Genomic DNA, 14,717 nt, shown 5'->3' on the forward strand with positions numbered 1-14,717 from the left:
GAAGTACAGCCTGCTGATGATTTAGATCAGTCTGCTTTGATCTGACAGTTCATTGCAGAAAAAAAAAAAAAAAAAAAAAAAAAAAAAGCCAACAGTGACTATACTCATCAGTTCCCCTGTCCTTTCTCACTTGTTTCTTCTTGATCCAAACTGGTCTCGTGGATCTGCAGCTTATCTTAAGAATACGTCTTTTAACTCCACAGGAGTTAACAGGGCAAAAACAAAGTCAAAACCAAAAAACAAACAAAAAACCCAAACAAACAAAAAGCCAAAGCCCAGCCAACCAAAAAAACCCTCCGCACAACAAAACCAAACTCAACTGACCAAATCAACCAACAAAAAACAAACAAACAAACAAACAAAAAAAAAACTCTACCAACAAAACTGAATTCTCTCCCTCTTTTTAAAATTTTAGTAAAAAATTGAAGATTACAAGAGTCTGAGAAGTTCTAGATGTTGTTAAAGGTAGAGAATGGAGCTAGGCACTTAGGAGCTGGTTCAAAAAATCTCAGGGCTATTGAAGCTTGCACTGACAGAGCTGCAAAATCTCCTCTCTGCTTTTCCTGTCCTTTCCCCAGTCACGTTGAAATAACTAGTCATTTTAGGCAGGCATTAGAAAAAAAAAGAAAGCTGGATGTGTAATACTCAGGCAGAAGTAACCAATTATTTATTCCAATGTTTACTTTACAGAAATAAAGAAAAACATGAAAAGCGTGGTTATTGAAAGTATGGAAACCTCTTCCACCTCCCCCAGGTTACATGCTGTTAAGATGCTCATGTAACAAATCTAGTTGGGACCCATTTGGTAAACAAGACTTCCGTCCTCAATATGGTCTTCATCAAAGGGAAACCTATAATCTGGGTTATAAATTCCTAGATACCTGTTAGTGTTTTTCTTGGAGGTTCTTTTAACATTTAACTATTTCCTTTCCCTAAAAGATCTTTCCTCTACGTTACAAACTGTAGGTCTGATGTATTTCAAGATACCTTCCAAGTAACTCAAACATTCTTGCCAAACGAGGAATATATTTCCCCTTTTTTTGTAACCGGTTGACTTTTTAGACGGCAAAAAAAGTTCACTGGTGACTGATTCAGCAGTATATTTAAATCATTTATTTATTGTCAGGGTGACATCTTCTGACTGGTGAGGTGGAATTAAAATGTTCATGCAATGAAGTATTTTGTGCATCTCTGTAAGCTGACAGCCATGCTTAATGCAAATGTGCAAGTGGTGCATGTAGGTGTTTACTGCTGCTTCCCAGAGGCAGTGATGGTAGGCAAACTCTAGGGCAGTAAAATTGGTATAAGTTAGTTCTAAACTTTGCATTAAGGAATGCTGTGACAATTCCACGTATCATGGTCTAGGAATACCGTGAAAGTTAGCAATGAAGGAATATAGGCTACACCAACAGACTTACTGTAACTCAGTGAAACTATGTATATACAATATTTCTCTGGAGTTTTTTGCCCTTTCAAAATCACCTTGCTTCTAGCTACTTCCAGCTGATGTATTTGCGATCCAGTGGCCATCTGTCCTTGGCATGCCTGGCAGTATATGTAGACAGACATATATATAGTTTGCCTTAATGTTTCTTAGGAAGTTTTGCAAATAAAAGCTCCATTTGTATAATTGACAGGAGGATCCTCCATCTGGCTAGATTATAAAGTAAACTTTAGATGGTTAGATTTAGTAGTATGAGGTGGCAGTTTTTCTCTGTTACTATGTTTGACTCTTCTTTTCTGAGTTGCCATTTAGAAAGCAAGCAAACAAACAAACAAACAAAAAAACTAAACAAGAAACAGCCAACATATGTTTTGGCTGAGAAGATACCTAGTAGCCATCTAGTGGCTTATGCCTACTTTTTTGAGGATACAGAATTCTGCTTCGTTTTTCATTACTTAAAATGACATAGGAATTCCAAACTGAAATTACTTTCTAGTCCTAAATTGTCCTTTTTATGTCATCATTAGTTTGGGTATTGCTGACAAAAACTCAGTTTGAATAAAACATCTGTTTGTATTAGGCATTGAAATTGAAAACCACTGTGAAAGGGGATACCACAGCTAACTTGGCAACCGCAGGCTTTTGTAAAAAGGAGGTGAGTGAAACGGTCTGAGAAGTTATGAAACATTAAACATTATCTAGTTTGGTATCTATTTGTTTACTTCTGTAATTAGATGCTGCAGCAGAACAGATGAAATGTACAGTGTCAAAGTGATTCTGCAGTCACTATTAGATTAATAAAGGATGAGCCTGAGGGCAGAAGCACTTCTCAAGTTAAAGCAAGCGTGGACATTTTTATACCTGAGAAAATTCAATTAAAGTGACATCTTCAATATGCAATCATCTTTTATTTTAATTTCAGCACGTTTAAAACAAAATTCAGTTGTGTTTTCCTCTCCTGTAATACTGGATTTTGTTTGAAGCCGTTAGGGTGTGAAATATGACAGCTGCACTCTTATGCATGTGTTTTATATACAGAAGCTTCAGAAGTGCTTCTAGAATTTCAGAGATTTCAACTAATATATAAATTGGGAGAGGAGGGGCAGGCCCTGGGAGGTAAGTACAGAGAGCACAGGATGGAAGAGCAATTTGGCAGAAAGGCAGTTTTAACTGTACTCTGTGCTGGTCACTAAACATCACAAACTGAGCTGTAAAATGTAAGCAAACTGTGCATGCATAGTGGTACATACATTTAAGCATATAGATTTGGGTGGGTTTTTTAAATGAAAAAAAATATTGCGTGAGTGTTGCACTGAGTTTCAGCTGCATGTGTTTTAATTCTAGCATTTCAGGTATGTGTCTCACACTAACTAGTCTCCAAACCAGAATTATACAGAAGATCCTCTGCAAGAAAATTAATTCAATTTTGATATTTCAAATTCCAACAATATACTGTTTGGAAATGTATCCTGCCAAAAGCATTTACATGTTATTACCATTGTCCATCACATTCTGTGTCTGTATGATCTGTATTTTTTTAGTGTACTTAATATGTATCCCTTATGTTACTTCATAGCCTTGGGAATCTCAGTCTTTCTGCAGTAATTTTCCTCATGAGGTTGTCTGTGCAGATTCTTGGGGCCAGTCCTTGCTGGTTTCTACAGATGCTGGCATCTTGTTAATAGATGGTTAGTAAATGATCTAGTGTTTTTGTGTCAATTTTATGTATCTGACCATTTTCTTGAAAATGTGTGTTCATGAACTCTGCTTAGGTGTTAGTAGGTCTTTATGTAGGGGGATAGTTACTAATCCAAATAAATTTATTACATTTATGTGACCTAGTTGCAAAAATTTGTTCTTCAGTAGAATCAAGCCATATTGGGGATCTAGTGTTAATGCAGATTTCTGAATGTTTTCTTATTTCAGATGTTGTTTTCTTGACCATGTGAAAAGTCGTAGGAGGTCACATCCAGGTTCAAGAAGTGTCTGAATGGCTTCTCTGGTTTTCTTAGCTCTAGATAATAGTGAGCAGGATGGCAAGGGCTTATGTGGCAATGAAACCCTACTTATTCCCTTAGCAATGATATTGGTGCTCTGATCCCTTATTATCCTCTGTGTGCTATGTAAGGCCAGTGGGACTGAGGGAATGAAATTAGTTCTTGGTCATAATTCTCAAACTTGCCAAAGGAGTGTCACTTTTACATTTCAGTCACTTAAACTGATGCATGACAATAATAAAACTCTCCTGTGAGGAAGTATTGACTGTGATGCTGTGGTACATGTAGGAGCTTTGCACGGTTCTTTTTGGGTTTTTTTCCTCTTCATTTTTCTAAGGAAAAAACCCAAGAGTTTAATTAGAAGGAAGAAATGGTTCAAAACCAGCATCTAGCAAGTTTTAGGAGTAGGAGTAGGAATTTGAATATGTATGTGTTTCTTTTTTAGATGGTCAACCATCAGTACCAGTATTTGATAAAACTCTCCAAATAAAGCAGATGAATGTGTTGGAAGCTCTGGATGTTTTGATTGCCCGAACAGACAAAGGTAGGAGAGGTCCCTGTTCTTGGACTCTTGCGTGACTCTGGGTGTCGCTGGGTATGTATGTCTCATGACAATTGTGTCTCGTTTAGAAGGATCAAATGTGCATTTTTGTAGTGAGATAGTTTTTACCCGGCAGTCTGTGATTGAGTTTTGTAAAGGGAACGTACACAAAGCAAGATCAGGATCTGTATGCATAACTCAGGAAAGAATTGCAGATATGGCTGGTTTATTTTTTTACCCTGTTATGTCTCTTTTCTCAGTATTTGCTGAAGTTCTGTTTACCCAAGATTTAGATAAAACATTGTTCTTTCTGTATCACTGGAAGTTGCCCAATTCAGTTGCATCTGATGAAATTCACCCTGAGATCTTGCAGAACTAGCTCAGACTATGTGAGAGCCATTTGCAGTTCTCTCAAGACACCTGGAGAATGGGTGACATTTCTGAAGATCTGGGAAGTGTAGCTATATAGTAACTTAGTTTGTGATATTTCTAGAAAAAACCCTTCTGTATCCTGAAGAGTTCAAACTCTTATTAAGGATCCAGTTATCAGTTGCTCACGTGGATGGTTCCAGCTCTTAAACTTAACCCTTTTACTCTTGCCCTGTAGTTTATATTTTTGTTATTTTGAAAGATTTTATATATTTGCAAAAAATACTGTGCATTCCACTGCTCAGAAGCTCTCAGATCATTCTTTGGTGCAGCACCAGCTAATGGGAAATTCTACTACTGTACTGAAGGGATTGGTTACTGGAATTGTAAATCCCAGAGAGTTCATAAATCTTCTGTCCCCAGAGAGGTATTATGCTTTGTTTACTTTTGCTCTGTTTGTTAGGTGCTACTTCTAATCAGAAGTATTACTTTTAAACTACCATGTTCTTTTTTTAACTTCTTTTTTTCCTGGTTCTCTCCATATGTCAGGGAAAGACTCTCGTATCCTTGTCTTCAGACTCAGTGCTATCCAAAAAGCTATAGAGACTAAAAAAATGATAAGAAGCAAATATGACTGCAGAGAAAATAAACTGGAGAGAACAAAAGGTGATATTGTTGTACTGTGTTAAAAACATCCACTGTGTTTTGATGCTGATAGTTGCCAGGGGCTTATTAGCTTTCTTTAGGCAGGTGTAGGTGTTCTCCTTTAGTTTTTTCTCTGGACCGTCAGTTCACACTTTGTTAAGCTTGTATTTGAAAACTACTCTAGTATAGTCCAGCATGGTATCTTTGCATGTTGTAAAAAAACCCACGTTGCTTGGCAGTTGCTGATGGTAAAAAACTTTATAGAAAAATAGGATTTCAGGCTTGGGAGAAGATTTTTGGGGGAATGATAGACTGAAAGCACACTTTAGGTTGGCGAAACACTGGCAAATCCCGCATTAAATAGTAGTGCTTAGATTAGTCTGGGTGTTGCCCATTATTTCTGTAAAAATAAATGTTTCCTGGTCTTCAGAAGCAAGCTGTTTTGAAAAGCTTCAACTTGCAGAATAGTGACAATTTGTGTACTTAGGATTAAGGGTAAAAGATTCCAAAAGAGTCATAAGCTTTTGTCTTTTCCCAGAAGTCGATGTAATCCTATTGAGGAGTTTTTAATTCTGTGTTGCCAAGTCATCCATCAGAGCCCTGTTGTACTAATCATCATACAAATACAGAAAAAAAAAATCAGACCCTACCCCAACCACTTAGAGTCTAGAACATTATTTCCTCAGGCTGCCATTTGTATGCCATTAATACTCACCATGGAAACGAGCTGAGGATTGTTGTGGCTATTCGGAACAAACTACTTCTCGTCACAAAGAAATATAATTCGCTCAACATTTCAGCCAGCAGCTCTCTGCTATCATCTCCTGAATCTCCAGTAGAGGAGTTCCAGTACATCCGGGTATGTGTAATCTAGTTACTAATTAATCTTAACACACTGAACAGCACTCAGCTAGCATGGGGGATGCAGGGAAAGCAGAGTGTGCATTATCATCTTCCTGAACCTACAGAAAAATAAAAGTGAGAAGTCATACGGTGGAGTTCAGTCATATATATGCTAAATAAAACTTTGAGAATTTTAAAGAATTGTTTCTTCTTGTTCTTTGTTATGCCTCTGTGCTTAGAAATCATCCCTTTAAAATCATACAGTACTTACAGCACCCACAGTAGGAACTTGAAAAAGAGAGTAATTCTATTATTTACATTATAGGAAATATGCCTTTCTGACCCTCCAGTGGTTATGACACTGGTGGATGGGCCTACTGGAGACAGTGACAATATGATCTGTGTAGCCTATCGACATCAGTTTGATTTAGTCAATGAGAGCACAGGGGAGTCCTATAGATTGCATCACGTTGAAACAAACAGGGTAAGTTTTCATCATTGAAACTTCTTTTGCAGACCCCCACTGAACATAATTTGTTGTAGACTCATTGCATTCTGTGCTGATCTCCTAGGAGTGTAATTTATGGAGATGCTTGTGTATGTTAGTTTTTACTTCTATAACCACTGCTTTTGCATGCTCTGATATATTTATTCCTTTTGCAATAAACGATGAAAACTCCCAAGAGAGGTAGTTATAAGATAAGACATTGAGGAAAAGCTGGTGTTTCAGGCACTGGAATGTTGTTGTCAAAAATTCATTTTTCTTCTTTCTCAGCCAGTAGTTAGCTTTTTGATTACTTTTTGTACTGTCAGTGTTTTATGGTTTAAAAATTTGCATCAAAATAATTTCAGTTATTGGTTGGTCACCAAATCCTTTTCAGATTTGCCTATCTGCATGTACTACAGCTAAAATATTTACATATAGCTTATCATTGTATTTAAGAAACTGTCCAGTCAACTAATAACTGATTTTTTTTCTCTCTAGGACATAAGGTTGGGATTTAGGTAAATTTCTTGGTTTTCAGAAAAAAGTTCCAGTATTTCCTGCTCCAGAAAGGATAGGATAGTTTCTAAATAGGGATGTGGACATGTAGTTTTAGATCACAAAAAAAAAACCAACCAAACAAACAAAAAAAACCGAAAACAACCCCTTAAAAAATTTTTAAAAAAATAAAAAAAAAAACACAAACAAACAGAAAACAAAACCACCAACGGAAAAAAACCCAAACAAACAAAAAAAAAAAAACCAAACCCCTTCTTCACAGCACTGGGAATCAATGTGGATGAGGAGAAAGTAGAAGGATAGAATGGGGATGGAAAAGTATGTCACCATTGCCAGCCACCACTCCCATTTCTTTTCCACACTGGAATCCTTATATTCTTTAGGAACACAAAGCAGACAATTAATATGAGCTGAGCTAGTGATTTTGATGATGTTGAAATGGGTTGCCTGCTTATTTCTCCGGACAACAGAGCAGCAATGGCTTTCAGTCCCTACAAAAGATGGGTCAAAATGCATTTGGTATGGATGTGCAAACTTTCAGGTTTGCCTAACAGTTCTTGACCTGCACAGTAATCTTAAATCAAGGAAATTCAAAGAACTGCTGTTCAGGGAATCAGTCTCTCAGCTCTCTCCCTGTCCAAGTAGTATATATGGTTTGAGAAGAATTTGCCTAATGTATCCTTATGCATTTCACTAATAAGGTCTCTTTTCCTGAACAGATACCTACTTTTTGTGGCTGTTTTGGTTTGTATTTAATCTAAATGTAAAAGACCAAACCAAAGTTGAATTAAGAGAATTTATATAGCCTAATCTATGTAAAAAATAGTGTGGTTTAACCAACATTGCTTCTCAATTTGTAAATTCAGACTGTTCAGTAATCCTTAGGTACATCCCTCTTGACCTCTGTATGTGTTAGTGGTTTTGAACCAGTAATTGGTGTATCTGATCTTTTTGTTAGTCACGATGTGCATTTGAAGATCACTTTTTGAAAATAATTGTTGTCATTAACATACCATGTTGATTCAGAGCTTTCTGAAATCACCCTATTTCCCAAAATTTGTATTGCTAAATAAGTTATATGCTTTTACTGCTTTACACTGTGGTGTGGTAATGAATGTTCAGTACTGTACAGAACAAATACAAAAGAAACTAACTTTCATCTTGAGAACATCCTACAGATTACATCACAAAAGGGGCTATTTTAATAAAAATAATTTTTTTTCTTTTACCTGTGTTGTGCACTTCCCCAGCTGATTGTATTGCTTGTTAGTTACGACCGAGTTGTAGTAACCACAGTATCATCTGCCTGTTGGTCATCTTTTCCATTATCGTTGCAGGTTCATTTTGTTGCTGCTATTGATGTATATGAAGATGGTGAAGCTGGTCTATTGTTGTGTTATAACTGTAAGTGTTTAGGGAAGGCCAGAAATGGTAATAGCTCAATCTGCATATGTAGATCTTCTTTCACTGGAGTCTAGGTCTGTATCTGAAAATAAATTTTAGTGTTTCGTGGAAAGTTTGTCAAAATACATTCTTTGGAACTTAAATGCATATTGGAGAAACTAGAAATTCAAGTATTTTAGTCATACTAGCTTATTTACAGATGTGCAGGTTATAGGATTCATGAAGTCTTGGTGTCTGTAATAACCCATCTCCATAACAATCTTCAAAGAGTGTAATGCAAATGAACATATGGCTACTTGAAGGGCAGAGAGGTACAATTCTGCACACTGCTTTCTGAATTTTTCTTGCCTGTTCCTCTATCTGTAGACAAGTTTGGGACCTGATGACTGTAGAAACTGTAATACTTACTCTGTGAAATATGACAACTTATTAAAATGGAGGTCTTTTATTTTGGTCTTTCCAATGTCTTGACAGAGAAAGCAAATTTTGCTTTGCTGTGTGGCTATAGAGGGACTTTTACATGAATATTTGATTGTGTATGTAATATCCACCCTTCTGCAAAATCTCCCTATAAAATGGGTGGTGGTCACTTACAGTGTAAAGTGATGTATGCTTATTTTTTTCTGTTTTGCTATAGATGTTTGTCAATACAGAAAGGTATATCCTTTCAGTGGAGGTTCTCCACTGGTCCAGCCGTCAGCTTATGACTTCCAGTTCAGCTGGAATCAAGTTCCTTATGCTGTTGGTAAGAAAACATCTCTTTTTAGTAGATGGTTTTTTCATTTCCATTTTTGCCTGCACTTGGCTTTTGGTAGAAGTATTCTGGGAATAAGCATGTTACATTCATGATGCCACTTGACTTAATGTGATATGCACAGATATGAATATGATAATGATAATTTTGAAATATGATAATTTTGAAAAGTGGAGCCTTGGTATCAAGTTCATCCTGTCCTGAACCTTTTTCCCCTTTCTTTTTTGTGTTTCTCATTTTCCATTCACTCTACATTCTGCCAGGTATGGAGAGAGAAATTTTCTTCAGGCTCGATGTAGCTCGGTGTACATCTGTATGTTAGACAGCACTTTTCATAGGAAAGGAACATGCCGGAAAAGGTCAAGAACAGTTTTTGTGGAGCATCCAAGAAACTTTTGCTGTAACCATTTTTCTTTGCCAAATAACTTCTATTTCGTTGCAGTCTGTGCTTTCCCTTATGTTCTTGCCTTCACTACTGATTCCATTGAGATCCGCTTAGTGGTGAACGGGAACTTAGTCCACACAGCAGTTGTGCCTGAGCTTCAACTTGTAGCATCAAGGGTAAGACAGAAAAATCATGTTTGACAGTTTCTGATATGTTGGGATCTAATTAACATAAAAAGTTGCTGCCGCTAGAAACGTAACAAACAAAACCAAAATAATGTGCTTCTTTATCTGCAGTAATTGTTCATCTCTGTGCTCCTAGTTGATATCAAGGACAAAGAGAATCAGAGGATGACTAAGAAAGTCTGACTGTACTAATGCTGGGTTATTTGTCATTTCAGTCGGATATTTACTTTAAAGCTTCTGCTGCAGTTAGTGTATCATCTGACAGCATCTCTAAGGAAATGAGTTCAAAGAGTTCTCCTCAAACACTGACAACTTATGAAAAGCGAGAATTTCCTCTTCCTTCTCTAGAAGGTAATGTGATCTCTAATCATTCCAAATGTTATTACATAAAAAAATCAGAGTTCCTACCTGAAAGTGTGGAGGATAAGAGATTTTCTATTTTCCACACATATAAAGCACTTAGCTGAGCTTTTGCACTGTATTTCTTTTCTGAGTACATGGTAGCACTGTTCTGAAAAAATAATTTCTGTAGGAAGGGAGGAATTAAGCCTCAGTAGTTTGATGAGTCTTTGGCAACGTGACTACGAGTAATAATGCAAAAAGGGGCATAAATTGTGAGAAAGCTTGATATTTCACATACGCTATTCTGTTCATTTAAGGAGAGCTGAACAACCACTGAGTGGCTGAAGTTCTTTTGCAAAACAGAAGTAAGAAGCCTTGAAAAACTTTGCACAGACAATTTAGTGTAACATGATCTGTGAACAGACAATCTATAGTGTAACAATAAAGGAGAAACAAGGGAACATCAACTGCATAAATTCCAGATGTGTGTACACCTTTCTTCCTTAAATTTGCTGCTTTACTGTTAGCAGAAAGGAGAGAAGGTAATGACAGATTTCTTAAAGGCAGTGCTATTTGATGGTAAGTTTGAGATTTTGGTTTGTTTTTCTTCTAGGAATTGGGAAAACGTGTTATTTTGTGTTGCCTAAGAGGAGGAGTCATAATTTAAACCACTTGGGATCCAGGCTCCAATATATTTGCAGTATATTAAAACACATGGGAAATATTGCACAGAGTGCAGTGTAATAGTCAGAGTACCAGCAGTGAGAGAGATAAATTTCCAGGTTCACTCCCGATTTATCATGTTGCCAAGAGTCAGTCTTCTTTTTCTCTCGAAGTCAAATTGCTTGTATTTCTTCTTCTCCTAGCTTATTTGTATTGAAAGATCTCTGGAGCAAGAAAGATCTTTGTCATTTCAGTTAAAAAGTGTCCAGCTCAACAAGTGTAGCTTGTCTTTATAACTTTTAATTTTGAATTATTAAGAACCGATTCTGTTGTGCAAGTGTAATCTTTTTTCTTTCTGTGTTTTAGGTGAAGTTCCATGCAAAAACCTGTACAAAATACCTCTCAGCAATCTGGTTGGGCGAAGCATTGAACGACCTCTAAAGTCCCCTTTGGCTCCCAAGGTCATCACTACTACAACATTGAGTGGCATCACCTCTCTTCCAGTTACACACTCACTGTCTTTATCTCGTATGGAAATTAAAGAAATTGCAAGCAGAACACGTAAAGAATTGCTGGGTAAACTCTCCTCATTCCTCAGTGTTACATATCAATTGACAAATACATACTTTTTAATCTTTGCACCATCACAGGTAGGTTTGTAACATGCAGCTAATATTCATAAATTGTCAAAATAAAAAAAAGGAAACAGTGAGGCAGCATTATTTGTTAATAGTATAGCTGTTGTCTGATCATGTATAAGATGGGCATATTCTAAGCCAGGTAGAAATAGTTAATAATGGAAACCAGCAACAGATGGTTAACGTTTTCATGAATGCTTTGTTTCCTGTTGAAAGTATTAAGTCTTTTATTCCTTTATTGAGGCCTCTTGGATGAGCCTATACGCAAGACAGAATGTGCACAGAAGGTAAAAAAGGTTTCTCGAAGACAGTCAGACCCCAAGCAGGGAGCCGTAAGATCGTCTAGTAGTGACAGGTAAATATACTTTAGAAAACAGGCTAAGTTGGACTGTAAATATTTTCAGAATTGATTGCTTGTGCTTATCTCAGTCGGCATGAGGCTGACTGAGACCTTTGTATATGCACGTGCATTTCTTGCTAATGTGTTCATTAGAGTATCTGAATACTAAGCACTGAAACAATTACACTTTTTGCTAAAGACGTGTTAATGAGCAAGGCAAGACTAAATGGCATTTTGTGGGGACCTGCTGCAGCTGAACCTGTTATAAAGATATGGACTACTGCAGCTGCACTGTGCAGACTCCTGTTGTTTTCTTTGTATGCTCTTGTGTTGCTATTTTCAGAATAAATTTTGTGAAAAAATACCACAGCATTTGTCTGTTTGCCACTGACCCCAGTGCCATTCTCTTGTTTTCCATATTTCCATAACCTACATCTGCATAGAATACTGGCAGAATATAGAATACTGGCGATACAGGAGATACAGGAGACTGAGAGTAACAAAACAAAAAGTCTCTTGCAATGTGAAGCTATGTTTGATATATGTCCCTACTTGGAAATTATTTGGGTGAGGAGCTTCATTAATACTGCCTTTTGATTATTTTTAGAAGAGTAAAACAGGAAGAAACTCAGTTGTAATGGTCTGTGTCTGTCTTTAGGATGACTTGATTGAGTAGCCATTGTTCCTTCCTGCCCTGACCTGTGTATGTTTTTTAGTAATGTTTGTCTTCCTCTTTGCAGGATAATCTCAAACTCATTTGAAAGCTATTCTGAAAGATGTCATCTTTCCACTAGCTCAGATCCCAATACTTTAGCAAACAGGGAGGAGAGCGCACCATCTAGCTCTCCATTTCAGCTGATTTCTTTATATGATGAAGACATCATTGACTTAAAATGAAGACACTTTTAAAACCTTTCTTCTTCACATTTTCTTACAACTCTAAGCTCTATGGCAATGTCACAAACACTGCTGCTGGTGGTAAACTGTGGCTGGAAGTACTGGTGACAAATCCTTATAGGACCCCTGTTCTGGTTAGCACATCCTGATTTGGTGATGCTTGTATCTTTGACATAGGTATGTTTTCTCAGTTAATGAAGCATTACTTTTCATGGCATTTTAACAGTAGGTAATGAATGAGAGATTTATTTACTTCAGCTGAAGCTGAAGTAAACAAAAAGTATTACTTGTTCTAAGCTTCTTATAATTTGACTTACCTAAAGGACATGCAGCAAAGTTAATTGCTGTTATTACTGTCATGAGTTGTTTTATAAAAGTGTACGTCATGTTGGAAGAGGAATTTTATAACACAAAGTTTTGGTCTTTGAAAAACAAAATAACAACAACAACAACAAAAGGCTTGCAGGCAAGGTAATTTCAAACAGTGCAGTCGGTCCCTAAATTGATGCATCTGTGGTATCTTCACTGAAGAATCAAATGAGATATGAAGAGGGTGCTTCCTTTGCTCATTGTTTAGAGAAACTTGAAAACTCTTCTGGCATAAATATTCCCTGAGCAGCATAAATATTCCCTGAGCAGAGAAACTTTCTATAGGAAACACAAACTTTCAGAATATTTCTCAAAAATTGCAAATTAAAAAATCCCAAGAAAACCCACAAACATAAAAATACCAAAACAAAAACCCCAGTCCATCTACTGGAGAACTCTTATTGCAGTGCATCTGTGGATTTTTCCATTACAGGCAGAAGAGCCAACCCCAGTTGTCTTTGATTACAAAAAGATTCTTATGCAGACATCATCATTAGCTGTTGTCTGCGCTTACACCAACAGTATAAGTCATTATTTCATATAGTTGTATTTTTTTAACTGGATGCAGACCAAAATTTCACTGCTAATAAGCTGGTATGCTATGATTAAATAGTCATCTTGTCTCTTACTGTCCTAAAAGGCAGGGATTTGTATTTAAAGTTTGATATTTTTTAACCCTTTCCTCTACAATGACCTTTGCAAAGATTTTGTCTGGTTTTGGTTTTTTTTCATGAAAGCCTTTCTATATATGATGTTTTTAGCTTTATTAGCAAGGGTTTCTTGTTCTATATGTAGAAATACTTCAGTGTCTTTGATTTCATTTCATAATATGACTCATATGTCAGGATTTCATTTTTGTTCAAGTATAATCTGGAGATGTGTGCCTTCTGCTGCCATCTATCTGAATGTAAAACTGGTTTTGCAAAGTGATATTTTTTTTCCTCAGTTTATACTGTATATAATGGCTGAATTGCTTCACTTAAGAAAATCTGCAAGATCTTATCTGGAAGCATAATTTCTTATTCTCAACTGGGGTGGCTAATCAACAGAAAAAGCAATATTTTCAACAGTAATTAGTCTAGGAGCAGAAGGCTGTTATTACATTAGTGTGTTTTACACTCATAGATGTGTGGGGTGAATCTTAATAAGCATCTAAAAGGAAGTACCAGATCGAAGTCTTTGCAAAAATGTGTAATTACTTTTTGAGAATGTTGTCTCCAGAGATTGTGTTACTTTACCCTATCCTTATTTATTTGTACAGTTAAGGTTTAAAAAACAAATCAATCTGAAATTACCACGTGTTACTTATTTTCCTGGAAGTTGTAAACACTTCTGAATCTGTTTTTGGGGTCACTGCTGGCACTTACATATTTTTAGAAAGGAAAAGAACCAGTTTTTTTCCATTAACAGCTTTCTCAGTGTAGTATTTAATTTCTGGCTCATGACTATTTTTGAAGACTATACCAGTGTGTTTAACTGGGGCTTTTGTTAAAATTTTAACTGGAAACTTTGCTTTACCCTGTTAAGATAACAGATTTTAAATATACTGCAGATGTTCACCTGTGCTATTATAGCATGATTGAAAATTATTAACCATTGTTTGATAGCAGTTGAAGCAATATATAGACATTTAAAAACTTGTTTTGAAGAACCTGAGCAAACACATACTTAGATATCCTGAAAGACTAGCCTTAGAGATGGAGCACTAGGGAGAACAAGAATGAGAAGAGCTTGACAGAAAGACTGAACACCGGCTATGATGGTAATCAGAATGCATATGGATACAGCATTTTCATTATAACCTAAACATCATTACAGAACAAAGGGCTATAAAGCAGGACTTACTTTCTTGAACCAGAAGTGCAGCAGTGGCTGTAAAGTATTACCATGAACTAAGA

The 14,717-nt window shown here is 36.4% G+C and overlaps 1 protein-coding gene across 1 annotated transcript in view; it reads left to right on the plus strand.

Moving 5' to 3' along the window:
• GARNL3 (GTPase activating Rap/RanGAP domain like 3) overlaps window positions 1–12,711 on the plus strand; it is a 29,228-nt gene extending 16,517 nt beyond the window's left edge. Inside the window, exons 17-29 of the mRNA XM_062505457.1 lie at window positions 2,025–2,099; window positions 3,021–3,132; window positions 3,887–3,985; window positions 4,901–5,017; window positions 5,683–5,855; window positions 6,165–6,323; window positions 8,180–8,246; window positions 8,884–8,991; window positions 9,443–9,561; window positions 9,786–9,921; window positions 10,942–11,151; window positions 11,457–11,568; window positions 12,294–12,711. Coding sequence (XP_062361441.1) covers window positions 2,025–2,099; window positions 3,021–3,132; window positions 3,887–3,985; window positions 4,901–5,017; window positions 5,683–5,855; window positions 6,165–6,323; window positions 8,180–8,246; window positions 8,884–8,991; window positions 9,443–9,561; window positions 9,786–9,921; window positions 10,942–11,151; window positions 11,457–11,568; window positions 12,294–12,450 — 1,644 coding nt within the window. The 3' untranslated portion in view covers window positions 12,451–12,711. The remainder of the gene's footprint in view (window positions 1–2,024; window positions 2,100–3,020; window positions 3,133–3,886; window positions 3,986–4,900; window positions 5,018–5,682; window positions 5,856–6,164; window positions 6,324–8,179; window positions 8,247–8,883; window positions 8,992–9,442; window positions 9,562–9,785; window positions 9,922–10,941; window positions 11,152–11,456; window positions 11,569–12,293) is intronic.
• Window positions 12,712–14,717: the final 2,006 nt, after the last annotated feature.

The sequence above is a fragment of the Cinclus cinclus genome, chromosome 19, assembly GCF_963662255.1.
Source record: "Cinclus cinclus chromosome 19, bCinCin1.1, whole genome shotgun sequence".
Taxonomy (NCBI): Eukaryota; Metazoa; Chordata; class Aves; order Passeriformes; family Cinclidae; genus Cinclus; species Cinclus cinclus.